Source organism: Bactrocera latifrons, unplaced genomic scaffold (assembly GCF_001853355.1).
Source record: "Bactrocera latifrons isolate USDA-ARS-PBARC rearing strain unplaced genomic scaffold, ASM185335v1 scaffold_248, whole genome shotgun sequence".
In the NCBI taxonomy this organism is placed as follows: Eukaryota; Metazoa; Arthropoda; class Insecta; order Diptera; family Tephritidae; genus Bactrocera; species Bactrocera latifrons.
The window spans coordinates 159,809-183,739 of NW_017536052.1; the positions used below are offsets into that span (position 1 = coordinate 159,809).

Consider the following 23,931-nt stretch of genomic DNA (forward strand, 5'->3'; position numbering starts at 1 on the left):
TAAAAATAAAACTCATAAAAATTATATATTATATAATTCTTTTACAACATTTCAATAAAACTTTTGAATTTGGTGCAAAACAAACTTGTCGCGACTGACATACATATATGCCAGAAATACCAAATTTCCCAAAAATCTAATATTATATATGTATATGTAGATTGCATATGAATAAAAAATCGATGATTACAAAACATAATGCTGGCACCGATTCGCGGAAGTGAGTGAATCTTATATTTTCCTGGACTGGCTAGAGTTCAAAGAAAACAGCTCATAATGCTTTCCCACAGGATGCCAAATGCCATTTTGATAATATTATCACTATTCCTTTCACACAGTTTATGCCATTGTTAAATAAGAGATTGCTGAAGGGTACGAAGTTTACACTTTCACAAGTAACCATACAACTACGCATGTATGTGTGCACACAAAAGTAAGGTGCAATACATTTTAGTAGTGCGTGGGCAATGTACATGGCTCGGTAAATCGAAAAATGGAAAATTGTGCAATGATTTTTCTTTGACGTCATCCATAACATCCAATGTGGAAATATCCGTTTCAAATTTACAAAAATTTCGATAAAACCTCCTGACGCATTGCTGATGATTTTAGGAGGAATTTTAGTTATTAAAAAGATTAAGTAATTAATTAGTGTATACAAAGATTAAATAATGAATGGACTTCTCTGAAAATTCGCATTCTTTTATTCCATCACCATATTACATTGAATTTTGAAAACTACTAAAAGTGAGATAACTCACAAAATAACAGGTCAATCGAAAAGTATCTCGCCGTATGGTGCTACCAGAATTGAATCGATATTGTTTTTAGGTAACTAACTTTCAAAAGGCCCGTGTATAAATTTAACAGCTGCCGCATCATTAATGTGTGAATTATATCATTTGAATGATAAACTTTTGTTACTGTGAAAAAATTTGTAAAAGGGAATTTCAAGTGTTGACAAAATATTGCTTTTTGAAAAAGTACAGTTGGTGAAAGAATTTGGCTTGATAAAGAGTTATTGAACGCATTGAGCGTCCAAAAGTGGCTGTTACCAACGAAAACATCGAAAACATCAAAAACATTCCTGAAAATAACTTGGATGATCGTACAGTGAAAATTTTCGAGATAACAGGCACTCTAAAGATATCAACTGAACAATGCTCGTGACACCATTAACGAATATTTAGGTATGAGAAAGCCCTGTGCAAAGTGGGTGCCGCGCCAGCTTCCGTTTGACCAAAAACAACGACGTGTTGATGATTCGGAACAGTGTTTGGAGATGTTCAAGCGTAATACATAGATAAAACTTGGTTCCATCAGTTCCCTCCGAAATCTAGTCGACAGTCATCCGAGTGAACTGCACACGATACCCGCTCTAAAGCGTGGAAAACATAGAAGACGGCTGGAAAGGTTATGGCGTATGTATTTTGGGATGCGCATGGAATAATTTTTATTGATTACCTTGAAAGGAAGAACCATCAAGAGCGAAAAGTAGATTGTGTTATTGCACCGTTTGAAAAGGGCGAAATCGTCGACATTTGAAGGAGAGGAAAGTACTGTTTCGCCAAGAAAATGCTTCGTATCACAAGTTGGTGAAAATGGTGGCAAAAATCTATGAATTGGACTTAGAATTCCTTCCACATTCATTATTTTATAATCATCGCAAAACTTTGGACTATTTTGAAACAAAATACAAATAGTACTGCAAAAATTATATCAAAAAGTAGGATGGTCGGTGTAATTAGTGTATCAGCCTTGAATATAAAAGCAAATTTTGCCTACAAAATGTTTTTTGTTATGGTAGAGACTTTTCAATTGCCCTATTAAATACGCCAAAAACATTACACTTCACACCAGTGACACTACAGAATGGATTCTAACTTTTCGGTGAAAATTAATATCTCATGAACTACTCAATCAATATCAACGAAATTCTTTGCTTAACATTATCCTAACATTCTCACATAACGCTGTGAAAAAGAGTAAAATCAGACTAACACGACGCCTAGTTTTCACAAAACACAATTTTCAATTCAACCGATTCATTCACTTTGAAATATAGAAATTAGTTGCCAGTGGAAACATCATAAAAGATTACGCAAATATTTTTTCCAGATAGCAATGTGCCATTGTGCGGAAAATGGTTAAAAACTGGTAAACAGTTCCCTATTATCTTAAACTTATTAAAATGCTGAGATCAATGAACCCATTACGAACAGTCTTCATAGCCGGGCATCCCCCATAACTGGACGAATTGCATGAACTCAACTTTTTTATTATTACATACAAAAGCAATTCCTATAAGCGGAAAGTACATAAGTTCCAAAAGGCGGCAAACGTCTAGAGCAAGTCACTAGGAAAACTATAGTGCATCTCTTGTTCACTTGTTTTGAATTGGAAAGAATACGCTGTACGCTTTGGGTTCCACACAGTATGGTACATTGCAGGAGGTATCGATAGTGAGACCACAGAGTCTGTTAAAGTTCGCAGGCATCCTAAAGATTGACTACTCCTCATGGAACTAGTAACTGAACTCCATCTGGAATCGCAAAGGTCGAAGCTTGGCCTATGAGTGGCTCATTGGCCCACCAGAATAACTTATCCCAACCTTTGTCACAGCCCCATATACGAATTGTCCCTTAGCCGGACAAAAACACTGCATCGGTGTGTGTCCGTTTATGAGGAATTTCACCAAACATACGTACTTACATACATATATACACACTATTCATATTATCTCATTTAATATCCAGATTAAAATAAATATAATCTTATCCGAATTTTTAACCTTAGCGCTCTAACTCGGAGACTGAGATCTGCTCGTAGCACAATACTTTAGCCTCTGACCTTCAAACAATTCATGATCAATCTTGCCCCGTTATTGATTATTTATGGTTATAAATATAATTACGCCTGCGATATACTTATGCTTATGTATATTAGCAATAAAAATTTGGATTATGTGCTTAACCTCGGGAGAAATTGACGAATTTGTTTAATGATATCGAATCATTTTGTTACTGCTTGTCACTTTATCTCCGTACGGTAGCAAAGTAATATGTACATACATATGTATGTGTTATTGTACATATAATAAAACTCACGAAATGTATTTGTGTACGAGTGTGCTCTATTCACATTTGCCGCTCTTTCGCGTTACACGTAGCAGCGCACGCAGTTAGTAGCTAATGGTAGTTAAATTTCAACACGAAACACCCGAATATTACGAGTGGATGAACGCTGCGAACTATTGCGCCAAACGAGCTGGGACTCTGGTCGTTGGCAAGCCAGTGCTGCCGGGATAAGCAGACAAGCCGTCTTGTACCGCTGTATGTGTGTTGCGCGTACTCACAACTCACCATTCTTCCATGGTTCTTGTACCACGCTGCTATCATTACATTTTGCTATAACGTAGAATAGGTTGCTGATTTTTTTTTTTTTTTTTTCAAATGCAAAATACGCGTTTGCGTCGTTTGGGCAACTTTGGCCTGTTTCATTGCTAAGCGGTGTAAGAAGGCAAATATTTTTAACGCACTCTTATTCGCAGTTGCCGCGTAATGCGTGAAGGTGGAATCGTGTCGCATTATTTCCTCCTGTACGAAGAATTAGGTCTATACAATTAATGTGCTTGTTATTGTAACTCGAGATAAGTGTGAGAATTTAATGTGGCTATGAGCAAAATATTATTAAATTATTAATCCATAAAGCTTATATCGCATATTTATGCAAATGTTTTTTATTAAGTGCCAATAGCAAAATATACATGCTAAAAAATACTAAAGAAACGTGTTGAATTAAGTTTCTGCATTCAAAATAAAAAATGTGAATATGACTTTAGCCTATATCGACATGCCCACAGTTATAAATGCGCAGGTAAAACTATTAAAAAATAAAATAAATAATTACATTTATATCTAAATTTATGGTTATAAATAACGGAAACATTTAACCGTACAAAACTGCAAGAAATCATATTTATTTAAAATCATGGGACAAATTAGAATTTTACAAAATCTCTTTATCTATTAGGCGAAAAAAAATTAGCACCCGTCTCTGCTGCTTGCTCTCCAATATGGATAGATAATATGATAACTATCCTGTACAGATGATTTCAGCCAATAATTTCGATTTCGCTTAAGTCATATATAATAAATAAGACGTTCACACTTACAAAGTGGTAGCTTCTAATTTAAATTATAAAGTAATAATATAGTTACAATTATAAATATTGGCGGAGTATTCTTCACTTTTCAATCTTTGATTTGATAACAAAAGAAGTCAAGCGAACAATGATTGATGCAATATAACTTAAAAACTAAATATTAATCACCACCTAAAATGCAAAATAACGTAACATCAATTTTCATAAGCTTACAGCCATTATAATAATGTTTTTTTTTTTATGTAAAAAAGGAGGAAAGCAATAACATACATTTTTTTGTTATTTTGGTAACATCACATGACTAGAAACGGTTTTCGCATTCATTAGAATTCTTCAAGTAGAAATTAAATGTTAAATTTTCTTTTTGAACCAATGCTCTACATAAAATTATGACCTAAAGCTGATTTTAATTTTACATACGATTGAATTTCCATTTTGAATTCAAGAAAAAGTTTAGTTTTTTGACCATTAAATTTTCATATTTATAATAGACACATAATGTACCGTGATATAAGAGAAATATAAGTTAATTTAACAATTGGCCTAAATCGAGGCGGAATTGTCCACGTGAAATTATCTGCTCACCGAAGTGTTCTCTCAATAAATCCATTATTTAATACGATATGTTTGTAAGTAACGCCATCTTGTTGAAACCCCATGTCGCCGAAATTACGAGCTTCAAATTCAGGCATCAAATCGTCGGATCACATGGTGCGGTAACGGTCGTCATTGACAGTTACGTTCTCATCGGCATCATCATGAAGAAATATGAACCGATGATTTCACCGGCACACAAAATACGTAAAGCTGTAGTTTTTTCTGGATGAAATGACAGTTCTTGAATATCTTCAACTTGCTCTTCGTCCCAAATGTGGCAATTCCGCTTGACCACTGAGCCAGAAATGGGCTCATCGCTGAACGAAATTTGCTCGAATATGTCGAAGCCATGTGATTTCGGAAGGATGAGCAGCTTCAGTTTTTGCACAAGCTGTATTTTGTACGCTTTCAATGTAAAGATCTGGACGTAAAATGTGCCAAGCCGTTCCATACGTCAGTCCGAGTTGTTGCGAACGACGCCGAATTGACTCTCCATGGTCTTCGAGTACACTCTCAACTGCTGCTTCTTTACTTGGTGTCGGACGTGGACTATTTAGTCGAATCCAATAATAAATGCTGTGTCTCAAGATTGATGGGGGTGGGACTAGTACGCTCAATACGCTGATTATATTGATCATAAGTTGAGCAAATCACGAAAAATACATTCTTTACAGGACGTTGTTCAGAAGTAAGTTTTTTCACGACGAAATGCCCAACAATACTGAACAAAAATAATATGACTACTTAACATGACCCACGTGTGATATCTCAAAAAAGGGTATTGGATCACCCCATAGCACATAGCTATGTATACATACATACATAGGTGTCATTATCCGAAAATCTTAAGATCTTTTAAAGCCGACTCTAACTGCTAATGAGTTTTTATACTTGGGAATAAATACATCATACTTTGTATAAAATATTTTTATTACATGAAACAAATATTTCAACATACGAGTACTATAACACTAATTAAAACTTTTTTCAGGAACGCCTCACTAGTCATGGCAGCTTGGGGTTATCAAGCAGTAGTCCTGCTTATACTACACACACGGGTGGCCACAGTGGCCGTGGAGGACCTTCTTCTGGACACGGTAGCCATGGCAGTACTCACGGATCTGCAGCAACAATGCATCACCAATCTCTTCAATCAGATTTCCAACCGCCCTACTTTCCTCCACCGTTTCATCATTCAACTCAAAGTCCGCCCCAACAACAGGTAATACATGTAACTGTAATTTTAGTTCTTAATTTTGATAACCACTGATAAAGCTGGCATAATAATTTATTATATACGTTTATATTATTATTATTAGCATTATTATTTATAGCTATACATATGTATATACTGATTAATAACTTTCAGTAACCAAATCAGTTTAAGGTATTTTTTTTTTATTCTCACAATCAGTTGCACAATATAGAGTTTTTTCACCTGAACATTAATTAAGAGAGATAGACAAAACATAAGCTCATAATGATAAGATGTTGAAAAGAGTTTGATACCCTCCCCTCCGGTCCTCATTATTCCATTCGTATACATTCAGAATTATTAGCGCAAGTTATCTTATAAAAATTCACCAAGAATATTTCGAATATGGTTATGAGACGTCAATCGATGGCTGATCAATGGATCGCACTTGAACCATAATACTATTCGCAGTCCTCTGTGAAGCCATGGAAACAGAACTCCAGCAACCGATCTCATAGTCGGATAAGTTGGCCTTGAGGCCTATAGAGTTTTGCTAAGGCGTTTTATTTCTACTCCCAAGCACGATAGTATATCTGAAAGTGTGAGCTCCCAAGTGTTTAAGCCTTACCCTCGAAAACGCGGGATAATTAATAATGAAGTGTTGAGATGTATCGATAGGGCAATGTCCTGTAAGAACCCCCCAACTAAGAAGAAGTTAGTCTTACTGAGGGTAAAGAGCTCTCTGGATATCTGCCGATAGATCTTGGGTCAAAAGAATCTTGCGACAGCGCATGAACTTATATCTAAAGAAAATTTTTCCAAAAAAACATTTGAACCAATGGTATTATCTAAAACAAAGGTCATATTACCAATTAAGTAGTTGAAATAAACCAAGAAAAATTGGCATTACGTATGTATAAAAAGTTGCGCAATTTTATTACAAAGGATTTCTTATTGTATTATTTTTTCCTGCAAAGGAAGTTCTTACCTAATAAAGGACTCACTGATCCAAACAATTTGAGAACAGATCGTATCACGATCCAATTGAGTAAACATCACATAATTTTGAAATTCGAGTATAACCGAACAGATATACTCTCGCATTGAGGATCAAAGATAAGTGATATATTTTCAGGTAATTAAAATGGTTATTCGAAGAATTCGTGAACTTATGTTACAGGTAAAAACTCCATTACTTTCAATACTACATTGAATAATTAATTAAAGTCAATCAACGGGGCTAAATTGATTATATTGGGTATATGAGGAAAAAGTCCACCAAAAAAATTGAAATTTAATATATTAGGGACATGAGGTTGAGACCAAGATCAGATTTCATTGAGTTTAAGAAAACATGTTTACGTTTTCATTAAAATATCACGCGCATTGGCCAACGTAAACAGTTTAAATTCGGCTAGAAAGTTGAATATCACTTATCGAGTATATTGGACCGAAGGAAAGTTCTTAACAAAATTTCACAATTTACCCCGCATAAGGGGTTATAAAGAACCTCAGATTATACGTTCATTTGATGTTTCTATGGTATCTTACTTACTGGGCGATATTTCTACTATGAAACCAAAAATGTTTAATTCTTATGTGAGGTATATATTTACTAAACGATTTAAAATCAACCAGAATTTCCAAAACCACCATATATAGCAGTGGCAAAGCAACAATATTATCAGGAATTGATTATCATTATTCTTTCTCGATTTGTATTGCAGTGAGCAAAAGATAGTAGGATTTTTCATTTAATTTCGCGCTAAAATCCATTCGTCTAAATATTATTTTCTAGGTTGGTATGACCCTCAGTGACCTCTGTGTCAAATGTCATATCAAAATAATTATTAGTACTCGTATACGCTTGTGTAACTGAAGTACATAAAGCGCATTCGGCGATTTTTACGATGAGTAAAATTATTCAACAAAGAAGTTCCATTAAATTTAGTGTGCGGTTGGAATGTTGGAAATGTCTTTCGGTGATACTTGTTTATCACGAGGAAGTGTTTTGTTTGATAAAAATTATTCAAAGAGGATCGCGAACCCGTAGACACAAACCACGTTCAGGATGGCCGCCAACGTCAACTGATGATCAAGAAGTCAATAAAATAAAGGAATTTGTGCTTGAGAATAGACGATTAACGGTCTTACTGGCACCGTTGGAATATCGGAGGTATCAGCGAAAACCATTTTCAAAGATCATTTGGGCCAAAGAAAAGTGAAAGCACGATTGATTCCAAAACCACAAAATTTGTTTGAAAAACAGTATCGTGTCCGAGTTTGTGAAACATTGCTTTCCGATTACCTTGATGTCATGAAACGTATTATTGCTTTATGCTTACGACACGTAAACAGACGATCAATCGACCTAATATCGTGGCAAAGGGGAGCCGATCCGAAAAAACCACCTCAAAGCATGTCAGAAATCAAGGTTATGTTGACCGTTTTCTCTGATTATCGAGGTGTGGTACACTCCGAATTCAATCCGAGTGAGATTTGTGTCGTTTGCACGAAGCTATTCGTAAAAATATAAATTATGAGCCAACAACTCTTGATTTTTGCACCACGATAATACACCGTCGCATGCTGCATTGATTCTTCGTGAGTTTTTCGCAAAATTTTCTATCTTCTGCTCTGGGGAAACCGTTTTGAGTCAATTGAAAATATTAAACGTGAATCGCTACGCTTATGGAGGCTATTCCGGATGTGGAGAACTCCTCTGTTATTCATTCTGAAGTTACACGATTTTGGTAATGAATTAAAATTCACAATACAAAGACAGCATGAACAAACTTCGTTTTTTCTTAATTTTAAAATAACAAAATACAAAGTACTGGTAGTGCGTAGAATCTAGATGGTGTGTAGAAATACAGTACAGACTGTCATAAAGGTTATGCTAATGTCTTTCGAAGAACAACGGATTAAAAGATTTGAACTTTTGGTCGTTCATTAAACCTGCATATATTTTCATTAAAGTAAAACATTATAATTTTAATCCTATTGTGGTATAGGTCAAAGAGTGCTATTGTTTTTCTTTTTTTTTTTTCATTTTATCAAGAGGTACATAAATTTTACCATTAGAATAAAGACAAAAATTATTTTGGAATCTGTTAGTTAAAGAAATGCGTACACATCAAAATATATTTTGAAATTTTTGTTCAACCGGAGATAAAATAAAGTTTAGGCAATATTATATCGCTAGGTTTTGGGTGAATATGCAATGGCTGGATCCAAGCTAAATATTCAGTCGTATTATCTTGACAGTTTTTTAATTCTTTACTTTTTATGACCTAGCGATTTTCCCTCCCCCAAGTTTTGGGCCTATACTGAAACTATATCCTGGCTATGAGTCTAAAATCAACGATAAGTATATATCCGATATCTAGAGTTAGAGAAGTTACATCGGTTTTTGACAATTTTGAAAAGTAAGATACAATACCTTGAGAAAACTATTTTTGCAAAGTTATATTCCAATATGCTTACTGATGATTGAGGTGAGAGAACCAGATTAAAATTAAAATTGTGACTTGAGGGAAATAAGAGTGGTTATAGTTCGATTTCGTCCATTTTCAGACCATAATATAAGAATGTTCGACTAGTTTCTGAGTCATAGGATTTTCATCTAAAGAAGGGTGGCGTCGCCCTTTTCTATTAATTTCTATAAAACCCTGTGACATTTAATAAACAAATATACACCGATAACATAATAAAAGTAAGAATTGGGTCCACGAAATCCATCACTTAAATCTTATGATAAAATATATGCTATATGTATTATATATAGCAATCTGTAAAACACTTATGCAAATGAGCTTTTATTAGCAATATCCAAAACATAACTAGATTTCTCTTTATAAAATGCAATCCTCCGGGTAAATAATATTTCAAAAAAAGGTATTTTGCTAAATTCCTTAATAACTATGTCAAATATGAGCGCGATCTGTCAACAAGTTTGTTTACAGCAGCTGCTTAAGTCGGTACACCTCAGCGGTGCGTCGCGATTTTTACAATGGATTAAAATATCGAAGAAAGGATTTTTCTCAAATTTTATATTTCTAGCGAATGTTTGCAAAAAGCTTACGCTGATTCAAAAAACACAAGCATATGCATGGTACAAATTCTTCAAAGACGGTTGAGAGTTCGTTGAAGACATGCTTCGTTCTGAACGATCTTCGACCCGAAACGCGTTCTTGCTCGACTCATCCCGATAAAGCTGAATGTTTTTCGTATCGAGCCATGATTGCCACCGAATTTAAAGCCAAAAACGCAATGAATATCGTCGATCAACCACCGTATTCACCAGATCTGGTTCCATGTGTTTTTTCTTGTACTCCAAACTGAAATTGCCGCTCCGTGGAACCCATTTTCATTCGATCGAAGAGATGTAACAAAATTTGTTGAAAGAGCTGAAGGCTATCACAAAAAGTGCTTATGAAAAGTATTTCGAGGGCTGAAAAAATCATTGGCACAAGTGTATTAAAACTGTTGGGGACTACTTTGAAGGAAACGAAATAAATATTGATGAATAATTAAATATATTGCGTTTTATTTACAATTTTCTGATGCGTTTTGTCACAATGTATGTTTCCATTCACATAATGTTTAACATTGCTGTCAGAGGCAATGAAGAGTATTATCACAGGTGTATAAAAAACTTTTCATTGCAAGGACTTGAATTTTATCGATCAATTTGAAGGGCAGCTACCGTTAGGGTGTTCTATGAGTTTTTGTGATATTCTAGAAAAAAACTTGGAATTTCGAAGAATATTTATTTACCGCAATATTGATCATTTCCCCAAACGTCAAGAGTTAATGTCAGAAAGATGACTGGTCGTCCTCGCATAGTTTAAACCAATTCAGCCATAAAAACTGTTTGTGTGCACATTTTCAGAAAAGTGAAAATTATGTTCAAGACTCATCATGATCCGATCGGAACAATTTCTTTGGAACTTGTACTATTGCCTTAGATAATATTGCGTGCCAAATTTCATGAAGATATTTTCTTAAATAAAAAATTTCTCCATACAACCGCTTGACTGCGATTGTTCAGTGGCCCGCGGTCAACGGCTATGCAAAAAAGTTCACTGTTTAAGATGTTTTTAATAAGAAAAACTACAAAATTTACGCAAAAACTTCCAAAGACGCAATAACTGTCATTCCAAATGTTCAACATGACCGCTATTCAGCTACTGTAATGGTTTAGGAGGAGTCTTCCATAAAGTCGTTACGCTTCTTCACTTCCGCGAAGGTGTTCAAATTGGGTCAAAAGTGTGCCAGCTAGATGGTTCAAAAGGCGTGGTAAATCATCTTTTCGATGAAAAGTATTGGATCGTCCAGCAAGGTTCAACTCCAGCACTTAAGGCAAAAATCACTTAGTAGTAGCTAAAAAGTAATATTCCTGGCTTCATAACTAATTGGCCGGCTGGATGATCACAGTTAAATCCATTGAACTACAGTCTGTGGTCAGAGTTGGAGAAAATGGCCTTTCAAACCTCTCAGTGAAATTTGAAGAGTATTAAAACATCTTTGGTTCGAAAAGCTTCGGTTATAATAACCAATAGAAATGGTGGGTGCTGATATTGATTAATGGCCGAATCGTTTGAGAGCTTATATGAAAAGAAGATGTGATCACTTCAAGCAAAATTGTACTCCGCTCATTTAATGTCCACATTATTAAATTAAATTAACATTAATAAAAACGTATTCTAGTTTCAAGTTCAACGGTCTAGACTTGTAACAGAATTTATAGTAAGACTAAGTACTAGATAAGTTCTCCGACGTTTCCTTTCGGATGTTACAAGCTTCATGGCAAACTTAATATACCCTGTTAAGTATATAGAAAATGTTTTTAAAATTTATATAAATAGTTATACTTATAATTTACATATGCATTGTTGTTGTCTAACTATATTATACCAAAGTGTAAATTAATGTTATATTTATTATTACTTAGTACAAACATGATATTTCAGGCAGTAGAAGTGAGAATAGATATTTTTTTATACTTTATATAATTAAAATAATGTTAATAATAAGGTAGTCTGATAGTAAATGAGAGTTAATTTGGCATTACATAATTAATCTAATATTGATTAGGTACCTGCATATTTACAGAACCATGGAGCTTTAGAATATTTGGGTACAGATCCATATGGACAACCGTTATCATCACTGCACCATGCCCCTTTGCACCACTATAACCAATTAGCAGGCTTACGAACAACTCAAGATCAACTTGGTATACACAGATCTCATAGAGAAGCGGAGCTACAAGGCCATGTGGTAAGTGCTCTCCAAATATTTTCTTAATGATTTTATAACAGATATAACACAATAAACTTTGAAAGAATGTTTACGCTAACGCCTAACTTTTATAACAAAGTGATTTAACTTATCAACGATATTTGGTTATCAGTTAAGTATACACTTTCCAAACAGCGGTAATCCTTCTGAATATATTAAAAGTCACAATAATAAATTAAATCACAAATAGTTGAAGAACTCATCAGTTCTAGGTAGAACTCCAAACCTTAAAGTCTCAAAGAATAAACTATAAAAGTTTGAATGAAGAAAGAAGGAAGGCCGAAGACCGGGTGAAACCGAGCTTTTCATACTCTTGCAACCTACAACTATCAAAATCAGGGAAATACCCTTAGTCGCATAAGGTTTGTAAATTATATGCGTTTTAGCGCAAGCTTTCACACGATTTTATCTCATTTTAGCACAAAGGGGCATCGTTATTAGAAAAATACTTCCTCAATTTTATTAAAATAACTCACACATTTACCGATATACAAGGTGCGTTCGAAAGTAAACATTGAATCTAGCGCCCCCTGGTGGCACCATCTATATGTCGGTGCGTTAGAATCTGCTATCTTTATCGATTGTCCAGTGAGAAATTCATGACATTTCATCGATTGGAAGTGAAGTTATTGCGTTTTAAGTGTCAGTATGTTTGTGTTATCGGTGCGAAAATGAGCTTCCAACAAAGAGGCAACGTTAAATTTACTTGAAACAATTGATTAATCTCAAGGTGGAAAATACACAAATCGACCTTCTAATATCAAATCCTACTAAAAGGAAAAAACACATAATAAATCGTAGACCTGCGGGTTCATGTATTCGTGTATTGAATAGAAAAATATCACAAAACAAAACGATGTGGGCCAAGTTTTGAGAACCTTTCGAGAACTTCTCTGCAGTGACTTCAATGTCATGAAGCGTGTGCAGCAACGCTAGGCCGATCAATCTATCTTAATGCATTTTTGTTTTTCCACGTTTTCATACTGTCGAAAAAGAGCGCTCAAAGCTCGCATTAGTCACAGGCAGTGTGCTGAATATGCGAAGACAACTATGAGTTATAGGGTATAGGTCTACATCGCAGTTCTGGAATCCAATGCACTGATCGGTAACTTGTTGGCCTTTGACTTTTGCTTCTGCCCCCAATGCCACTACCAGTGATCAAGTTCACCTTTGAGCTTCAAACGTCACACGACGTTGTCATTATATAAAAAGGCATTTGATTCTATCTATCAAGTCGTCAATAAAGGTTTCCATTTTTTTGGTTTTCAAAGCACATACTTTTTTTTGGAGGTAACAAAGTCAGTTGAAATGCATCCAACAGAGGAATGTACACTGAGACCCTGTAGTATTCCTCGCAATTTCTCACGCAGAAATTTTCGCCATTTTTGCGTGTCTGAATAAAGAGATCGAAATGTTTCACAGCTTTTTGTCTTCGATTTCGGAGCGTTACAAGCAAAATATTTACATATTTGATGCCTATTACATTAATAAACTTGGAGGATAAACCGCGGAGTATGCTACAATCAAACAAATCACAAATGGAGCTGAAATTACAAAGCATCAAGTTCTCTATCAAGCCGCGTCGTGTCAAATTTACGGATCTGATTAGATTTATTACCAATTTTATAGCTACAATTTGCAACTTCTGCGGTATCTTAGCATTACTTATTATATTCAAAAATGGAGAATTTTTTCTTTTGTTTGTGAAATACAATTAAAATGGCAAATTTCTGTATTATATTTATGTTACTTTATATTTTTTCAGAGTAGATAATTTCTAATCAAACCATTTGGCCCTTAAACCATATAGTGGCGGCATCCCACTTTTCAAAACGTTTAAACTGCAGATAAAATTACTTGGGCGTATAATAAATTAAGAATCACACATATTTATGGTGTTGAACCAAAAGCATAGATAAATAGACTCAAGTTCTTAAAATTTCATTAACATATCCATACTTACAACTATATTAGGGTATTTTTTTTAGACGTGTGGTATTCAATGAGTCCATACTTTTATCGAAGTAGGTCTTTCTGACAGCATTTTCTTAAACTATGAATATACTCACCCCGAAACCACATTTGCAAATAGTGCCACTGTTAATAATCTAACACCTATTGATGAGATGATCAAAAGTCACTGTTTGATGTGTTCTATGGACAGGGGAAATTATTGGTCCATATTTCTTCAAAACTGAAGTCGGCTCCCTCAATGGGGGATGTCTCCCTCAATGGGGGGAATGTTACCCTCAATGGGGACTCTATTGCCATAATTGATGATTTTGTGTTCCTGAGGAGCGGTTTCTCTCGGCAGGAATTTATTCGAGCCAGCCGCGGAGGACACTTACCCGAAATCTTTCTTATAATAAAGCTAAGTTCTTGGGCGTAACATTAAATTATAAAAGTTTTATTTCTTCTTGGAAACCACATGTCTAAAAAATCACTCATTACATATTTACATATGTATATAGTAAGTAAGTAAGTTCTTAAATATTTATGCAGCGACGTGAAGCTTATTTTCATGCCATAAACCCCGCTGTACTTTTTTGTTGACTGCATTCTGCGCTGCAAGAAAACATTCCAAACAAAATAGTTAAAATATTTTTACCTACTCCATTTTAAGGTTCGTACTTATTAACAAGTTATTTACGGAATTTCCTTTGGGGTAAGTTACTTTGCTCGACTCGAGACCACTTCGTTGCATCACTTATAAAGACAAAACAATCACAGCTACTTAAGCGGGATTGGTTGGTAATTCACTTTTAGCAACCCTTAATCTTAAGCATTGATATTACAACTTTTTGGAAAAATTCCTCCACCAAATACTACCATACCCCCTTACAAATATGAAAACTTAGAAATAAATATACATTCAAACAAACATAAGTGTAAATATGTAAGGAAATATGAACATATATACGTGTACATATGTAAATAAGAAAATGAATTTAATTTAACCAAAAACAGAACGTTACGAAACTCATAAAAAATAGAGAAATCAAATTTCATTCACATTGATTTGTGTCTAGGCAATGTATAATCTAATGTGCATTGTGTGGTAAACTCAACACCTTTACGTAATGCTCACGATCTTGCAACAAACTAACAAATATGGTTTTATTAAAATTGATTCAAATCGAGGTGCGCTATTTTTTTACCCAGAAAAAGTGTATGGGGAATGTTAATTATCATGCCAAAGAACATTCTTTGGCAATTATATTTTGAAGATTCTCTCTTTCAAATGTTCGCCGCGGCTACGTCTCAGATGATCCGTCCGTTGAGTCCAATTTTAGATGACTCGTAAGGCTTGAATGCAAACGGGACTGTCCGCATAGACTTTAAACTTTACATATCACCACAGGAAAAAGTCTATCAGTGTGATATCACACGATCATGGTGGCCAATCGACCGGCACAAAACGTAAAATTATCTGCTTACCGAAGTGATCTCAAGAAATCCATCGATTGATGCGATATCAATTAACATGGCGCGATAACGGTCGCCATTGACGGTTACTTCTAGCCCGCATAATTTTTGATGAAATGTGCGCCGATGATTCCAGCACACCAAACTGTGTTATTTCWGTACGAAATAGCAGCTCTTGAATTGAATTGAATGCGGTAAGTTTGCCTGTTTACATACCCATTGAGCCAGAAATGAGTTTCAGCACTGAACAATATTTGACCTGAAAACGTCAGGTCTTTTTAGAGCTTTTCGAGAGCCCATCGAGGGAAGCGATGTCGCTTGAAAAGGTTGAGCGGCGACCAAGACAGAAACTGTATTTTGCACGCTTTCAATTTAAGATCTCTATGTAAAATGCGCCAAGTCGCTTTATACGTTACTCTCAGTAGCTGCGTATGGCGCAAAGTGGACTCTACACAATCTTCGTGTACACTCTCAGCTACGGCTGATATATTTTCTTCACTGCTTGTTGGGTGTTTTAAATTATTTTAGATCGTAAATGGGGTTTTAAAATGTCGTATTGCGTCACCAATAAAATAACTCCCTCTTCTAGCATGTATTTTTTCGCTTGCCCGGGACCGCTTTCGCATTCCCAAGATCAACCTATTGCAAGTCAGTTTCTACTCTCCCAGCGTCCAGGGATGTCTACGCTAATATAACCAGCATCAAGCTATTTGGCTTGCATTCCATTGACTCTTATTCTCTCCATTGAAATTTCTGCGGTAGAACTGCGTCCATGCTCCATTTTTTAGTACATAGTGCGATTTACTGCCAGTCTTTGACGCCGATTATAATTTTTTCCACTAAATTTTCCGAGAGTTGAGTAGCTCAAGCTTGCTTTCTTAAGTTCAGTTTTCCGGCAGCACTTACAATTTATTCGTTATTTTCAAAATTACTCAATATAAAAATATATCGGAAATAAGAATATAAAGATATTATTTATATATATAAAAGGTCATTACTTATCACAAGTTATGTATGGGTTGAAGCTGTGTGGAAAATTTTGTTAAAGTTTGGTCAAACGGTTTGTAAAATACACAGTTTGATGATAGAGTTTTTTTTTTTTTTGTTTTTTTGCTTTTCTTTAAGTAGCTTAGCAACAATTCGTATTCCTGTTTTCAGTATACTACATATATATAGAAAAAAAGTTATAACAATAACTGACAAAAAACTGAAAGAGATTATATTGTGTTGATATAGTATAATAAGCTAATCATAGCATTAATGGCACTAGTCCTTGGAAATGTTATCAATGCTTCTAATGTACCTATAAGTTATAAGTCAAAAATTCAGAAACGCACATTTCTTAAATTGAAATTTCAAAAATATTGTTTCCAGGCGCAGCTGTCTCATGGTTTCCCGTACACAGATAGACGAGCAGATTACGGTAGCACTATATCAGGAGGCGCCACACATGGTGGTAGGCTTGCTCACGAACATGATCCCTTAGCCTTGCATCAAGCACTACAGAACGCCGTTGATGATGTCCAAAATCCCGGTATAGATGACAATGTCGCGTTTATGTCAGATCTACCTCTAATTAAAAGTAAGTATTATTATGATCGTTTCCCAAGGAGTAATTATCAGTAATTATCTGCTCATATAAACGTCTTCCGTCTACGTGTACCATAGGAAAGAAGTCATTATACTTTTTATATTTATTATATACAATGTTTAAATATTATTTTAATGAACGAACGTTTTCGGTTCCAGACTGAAGCAAAAAGTAGATTAACTATATACAGATATGTGTACCATTATAACAAACTGCTATACTAGCAGCATAAGCTATTTAACACCAAATAACCCGAGATTTCAGTAAATATCGACAGTGTAAAATTCGGAATAACGAAATGAAACCACGCGCGCATTGTGAAATTGGAATAAGATCCGATACACATTGTTCACAATAGCGCAGTCGCATGTACTCTTCCTTGTATATGTTGTTAGTGTACCATATATAGTATTTATGGTCTTGAAAGTGGCTGAAACTTGGATGACATTTGTATGAGGAAAAGAGGAATGAACAAACACACACCTGGAGTTAGATTCCTTTTTGCTTCATATTTCAAAGGTATTGTGTAATAGAACCCCTACCGATCTTCGCACACTACTAATTGGCATAATTATATTTAAACAAACGCCCCAAATATTATTTCATTTATTCATATATATATTTATATGTACAATGGACGTATCGTCACATATGTTTATACTTTTACACGTACACTGGCGTATTCATCCCTGTGACGCAAACGACATGTTCAATTTTTATTAAAATATACTCACCGCTACACAAATATGGCATATACACATGCAAATATAGGCGTAATTTTTGTATGGATGTAGATACTCTTATGAAGTAATGTATGTAAGTTCAATAGTTGTATATGGATTTTAATTTGTCCACTTGATTTTAAAATGTTAGCTAATCTGACTTCGGAGTCCCGTCGGAATCGATTTAGCCATGTCCTTTCGACTGTATAGAATATACGTGAATTAATCCCGAAGCTTTTAAAAAATCGCTGTGTTTTATTTTGGCTTTTGTTTAAAGCATTGTAATTAAATTCCCCGGTTAAATAATATTTCAAATAATGAGACCTCTTCAACTGATGCAAATATTAGAAAAGGATATGGTACTTGAAAATCGACAGACGAATATTAGAGAAAGAAGAGAGCTCGACATTTCTCGCGAGTCCATTCAAATTATTTTGGTAGATATTTTGGGTATAAAATGCGTTTTTGATCGAATCATTGAATCAATTGAAGCGAATTCCGATCCCAAATTCATGGAGAGCATTATAACTTCCGATCAGTAATGATTCTAAGAGTTTGACATGCAAACAAATCTAAAAAAATCACCCCAAACCCGCTCAAAAAGGTGATGCTCATTGTTTTTTCGTTACGCGTAGTTTGGTGCATGATGAATTTGTTCCGGAGGACAGGCGATAAGAAGTTCTATTTGGCCGGATTGAGGCCTTTGCCTAAGAACATCCGTCGAAAACAATCGGAATTGTGGAGGAACAATTGGATCTTCGTGCGTGTGATTTTTTCTTGTTTCTCAAACTGAAATTGCTACTCCGTGGAAACTATTTTCGGTGGATCAAAGATATAAAACATAATTCGCTGAAGCACAAAATTAAATTCAAACTCAGCGAAGGTACTAGGGATTCGGGTGGCGCCTAAAGATTTATTAATAGTTACGACAAGTTGTGTGCCAAAGTTTACACATAGCAATATCTATTGTCTTTTCTGGTATGTTTTTTGAATGTTACACATGTGGAGGTTCCTTGAGTCTCATAAAGTTACAAGTTATAACGTACCGATAACATAATTTTGAGAATTGTAATTGCGTTAACTCATTTTTGTATGTCATCCAGCAAAAGTTTTTTTAAACAAGTGTAAAAGTTAAAGATGTTATGATTTTGCGATACGTTATGTCAAGGTTGTGGGTCGCCTGATTATTTAAAAAATCGTATGTTCAGTTAATAGAAGAATATCTGATTAATTAGTGTATGTCTTTAAGAAATTGTTTCCAATTCTATTCATTGTTTCCTACATCCTCATTTCGTAAACTAGATAAAATTCCTAAGGATATCAAAAATTAGCCCAGTAGTTTAAAGTAGTTATATTTTTCGAAGGTGCTACTTTGACGCCTTATAACTTCTTCTTAATTGGCGTAGACACCGCTTACGCGATTATAGCCGAGTTAACAACAGCGCACCAGTCGTTTCTTCTTTTCGCTACATAACGCCTTCTCCACTTGGTCCTTCCAACGGAGTGGAGGTCTTCCTCTCCCTCTGCTTCCCCCGGCGGGTACTGCGTCGAATACTTTCAGTCCTGGAATGTTTTCGTCGATCCGGACAACATGACCCAGCCAGCTTAGCCGCTGTCTTTTAATTCGCTGAACTATGTCAATGTCGTCGTATATCTCGAACAGCTCATCGTTCCATCGAATGCGATATTCGCCGTGGCCAACGGGCAAAGGACCATAAATCTTTCGCAGAACTTTTCTCTCTAAAACTCGCAACGTCGACTCATCAGTTGTTGTCATCGTCCAAGCCTCTGCACCATATAGCAGGACGGDWATTATGAGTGACTTATAGAGTTTGGTTTTTGTTTGTCGAGAGAGGACTTTGCTTCTCAATTGCCTACTCAGTCCGAAGTAGCACCTGTTGGCAAGAGTTATCCTGCGTACTTTTTTTGGAATACACATACTAACTATACTCAATATTTAGTTTGCTATGCGGTCAATTTCGAAATTCGAAGGAAAATATGACGATTTTTAGGCCAACTTTGAAAATTATATTATTATGGAAAATATTTTTACTTATGACTCAAACTCTCGAAAAAAATAGTTTAATCCAACAGCCAGAAAACAATATAGTTATTTTTTAAGGCAAATATTTGATATGATTTATTATGAGTTCATCAAAATGTCATTATGTTAAATAAACTTTCTCTTTATATCTCATTAAAGGTATTAAAAGTGGGAAAGAGCTTGGTAATATTGGCTCTGGTTCCCCCAGTGAGGTATTTTGTGCTGTTCCGGGACGACTTAGCCTTCTATCCAGCACTTCCAAATACAAAGTAACAATTGCTGAAGTTCAACGAAGGTTATCACCTCCAGAATGTCTAAACGCGTCTCTACTTGGCGGAGTTCTCCGAAGGTTGGTAGCATAAATATTTTCTTATATACTCACCTATATCTTAATTTGTTATGTTCTCGAAAGATGTTGCTAAAAGTTTTCTTCATGTAAAGGTTTTTTGTAAATCGTAAAGAGTCAATATAATAAGAGGGTTTCTAAAAAATGTTCATGAAGACGAATTGATTTCCGAACAACATGCATGACATTGCCTCCTTTTAGGTAAAATAACTTATTTTAGCAACTACTCCGCTAATTTGTATTAAATTTGGTGCTTAATAATATCTTTGTCGGACTACAACCACAAATTCCATCAGATTTAGTTCACTGTTAAATATTAATATCAGGGACCAGGGAAGATATTGAAAATTAAAATTATCGAAATATACTTTTCAAGACCCATTACATATACAATAATAAGATGTATGATATACTATAGTTTAGAATGAAATCTGACTGCAAATTATTGGGTATAAATGTAATATAGTGATTTCCGACTGTTTGTAGAATTTACATCGAATATTTAGTGAGTATGTTTTTTTAATCATAATGCAGCTTAGATCTGAATATTCTTCTTCTTTTGCATGGCCACCACCGACGCTGAACCCAATTTTCGACGGTTTCAAACATAAATCGGCCGATACTGCTGCAATTTCACATTCAATATTCGTACGAAGTTTATCAATCGTCGCTGGCTTGTTAGCATAGACCATAGACTTGACGTAGCCACACAAAAAAATTTAACGGCGTCAAATCGCACGAACGAGGCTGCTCATCAAACGTGATTTTCAATAAATCGATTGTGACATTCGCTGTGTGACTTGTGACGCCGTTATGTTGGAACCACATGTTGTCCCAGTCCACACCATCCAATTTTGGCCAAAAATATTCGGTTATCATAAAGCGATAGCGAGTCCCATTTACAGTAACGCCCCGGTCTTGATCATAACGGAAGAAGTACGGCCCAAAGACGCCGCTGGCCCATAAACCGCACAAAACTGTAATTTTTTCGGGATGCAATGGTGACTCATAGAGAATGTACGAATGTTCTAACGCAGGAATAAAGCATATCATTGATGGCTTAGTTAAAATTATGCGACATAGAAGAAATGTGCACCGTTCTGTTAGAACATTGTTGCCATTTTGAAGATAATTTCATAATGCTGCTTTCATAAAAATCGTCGTCCCTATTGGCAAACAGCTGAGTCAGTAGGTTTTGCATAAGCAAACCAGTAAATCAATCGCCATGTATAGGACCAGATAGATAAAACTGGTTGCTAGGTCTTAACCATAAGATAGATGCATAAAAACATACCAACCAAGTTCCCGCAATTTCTGGAGAGTTACTATCTATATGTTTGGCTTGGCGTTGTCCTGATGGCACACAGATCCTCTGCTATTCCTAAAGTTGGCCGATTGCTTCCTTCAGATGGTCGAATTATTGACAGTGCTGACGCGAATGAAGAGTTTTGCCGTAGGGGAGGAGCTCATAGGAGGTGATTCCAAGTCAATCCTGACATTTAATTTTGGCTTGATCACCATATGCGCCGACTCACGCCCGCGTTTGCTTGAGGTTGTAGTAAGAGACCATTTGCCACCCACTTCAGAATGAATCGGCTTTGTTGACATTCAGCAGCGATTCCCAAACGACCGCCAACATTGATGATTTCTGTTGATTTATCGATATTTTAGGCAATTTACATATCAGAGGATTACTGGAACGGAATCACTGAAACCAGAGTAGCGATTGATTCCTCCATATTTACATTTTCAGCCGCTTGACTTACTTTTTATTTGCGTATCTTTCGTATTTCGTTGAATTCGTACAAGAGAGTAGGCGGATATCTCATTAAAGTGGGATACCACTATCTTCAATGCTACCAAGTTTGGCTTTGAATATTTTGGATCAGTTTTACTTTTGTGAACGATTAAATAACAAATGAAAATACAAATTACTTTTATCTTATGGCTTAAAATCAATTATTATAATTAAAAAAAAAGCACGAAAATAAATGGTTCTGCAACTTTTTTTTTTATCACAATAAAAGAATTCGTTCTAACTGCTGCCTTTTGTTTGAGGAAGTGGTACAAGTTGCTCGAATTGCCGGGGAGTAACTCTTGACGAAGACAGCTGTAGATTACTAAAGCCATCTATTTAAAAAATAATAGATTTATATTATATTAGGATGTCAAAATAGTCCTGCGGTATTTCTTGCGGTATATTTATTGAATTTTCAATTGTTCATAAAATTTTTTTTGATGACTCATACCCAGCTCTTGACCGATTGGCTGCTACTATGCCGGTCTCTTTCGACCAATTCAGCGATTTTATCGCAATTTTCGACGACAGGCCTTCCGGATTTTGCCTTTATCGTAGTAGTACTGTAAAATATGCCGTATTTTCTCTTTATTTTGCTCCATGTTTGCGACGCTATAACTCACGAACGACTTAAAAGAAACGGCAATCAATCATTTATTTTCGATTTTACTAAATTTTTTTAAATGTAACGCAGCCTGACAAACCAAATTTAAATATACAAAGAAGATGGTTTTCCAACTCGTGAGCATGCCACGTATAGCTGGCCATGTGAAAAACATGGCATTTCCAGATTTATGCCACACACTTCTAGCGACTATCGTTGTGTACTGTTGACTGTCATCGCAAATGCAATTTTCACTGGAAACTGAATACTCTGATATACTCGAACTGAAATTGCAAATCGTTGGAACTCAAAGGGATCAGTAGGGTTCCATTACAAAATTTCGGCGCATGAAGATTGCGAAACATAATAATGACAGATCCTTTGAGACGCAAATAATGCGGCGGCATACCAAGCCTCGTGAAAGATTTTAGAAATTGCACTGGAAATGGAGAAATTGCTGGATTTGGCAGCTAAAATTGCGCGTGCACTCAAGCAATCGTAGTTACGATAATTTAGCCAATGTTGGTAAAAATATTCGTGATGAGTTCATATTTCATTGAAGTGAATTGTCAAAAGGCAGGTGCAATTGATATCAAACTACTGGAAATATCAACCGGAATTTGCCCATTTCCAATTCTTAGCGAATACGATGTAAAATGTATTTGGCAATGACATTTTTTATCATGTCCCATAACTACGCGGATTTGAAGGCTGATATGTCGAAATAATCATCGCGAAAAATGTACAAACTTCAGTGGTATGCGAAGTAGCTATCGCATCGTGTGATTCCAGTGGTTATCATGTTCCAGCAAATGTAATTGCTGGCTTGCTTCGCAAAAAGTATCACAGACCGTACCATTCACAGTACGCAATGACACACATGAAATCAACGTACATTTATCAATAGCAACCGAAGGTAGAAGCAATCGTCATTTTTTGGGTGAATTTTGTAAATTCGTCCCAAGGTATTAGTTGAGAACACACCTGGATGTCAATCTACTTGTTGCCCTTTTTTCTGCGTAACTATTTCATCGAAGATGCATTCCATGTGTAATATCAAGGCATTTTCGAATAGAGTAATGTCCTCGCAACGAATCACTGACGAAAGTTGAAAAAAAACTCGTCAATATCAACTTT

At 35.4% G+C, this 23,931-nt stretch overlaps 1 protein-coding gene across 6 annotated transcripts in view; it reads left to right on the top strand.

Moving 5' to 3' along the window:
* Positions 1–23,931, top strand: part of LOC108969294 (transcription factor AP-2-epsilon) — a 99,338-nt gene that overhangs the window by 71,551 nt on the left and 3,856 nt on the right. For 2 of the 6 annotated variants that reach the window (XM_018933920.1, XM_018933918.1), the window contains 4 exons: positions 5,754–5,984; positions 12,057–12,242; positions 17,064–17,271; positions 20,206–20,395. In XM_018933920.1, the coding sequence (XP_018789465.1) occupies positions 5,754–5,984; positions 12,057–12,242; positions 17,064–17,271; positions 20,206–20,395 (815 nt within the window). Of the gene's footprint in view, positions 1–3,793; positions 3,877–5,753; positions 5,985–12,056; positions 12,243–17,063; positions 17,272–20,205; positions 20,396–23,931 lie in introns of those variants that run through there. The other 4 variants (XM_018933923.1, XM_018933921.1, XM_018933919.1 and 1 more) reach the window with 3 other exon arrangements.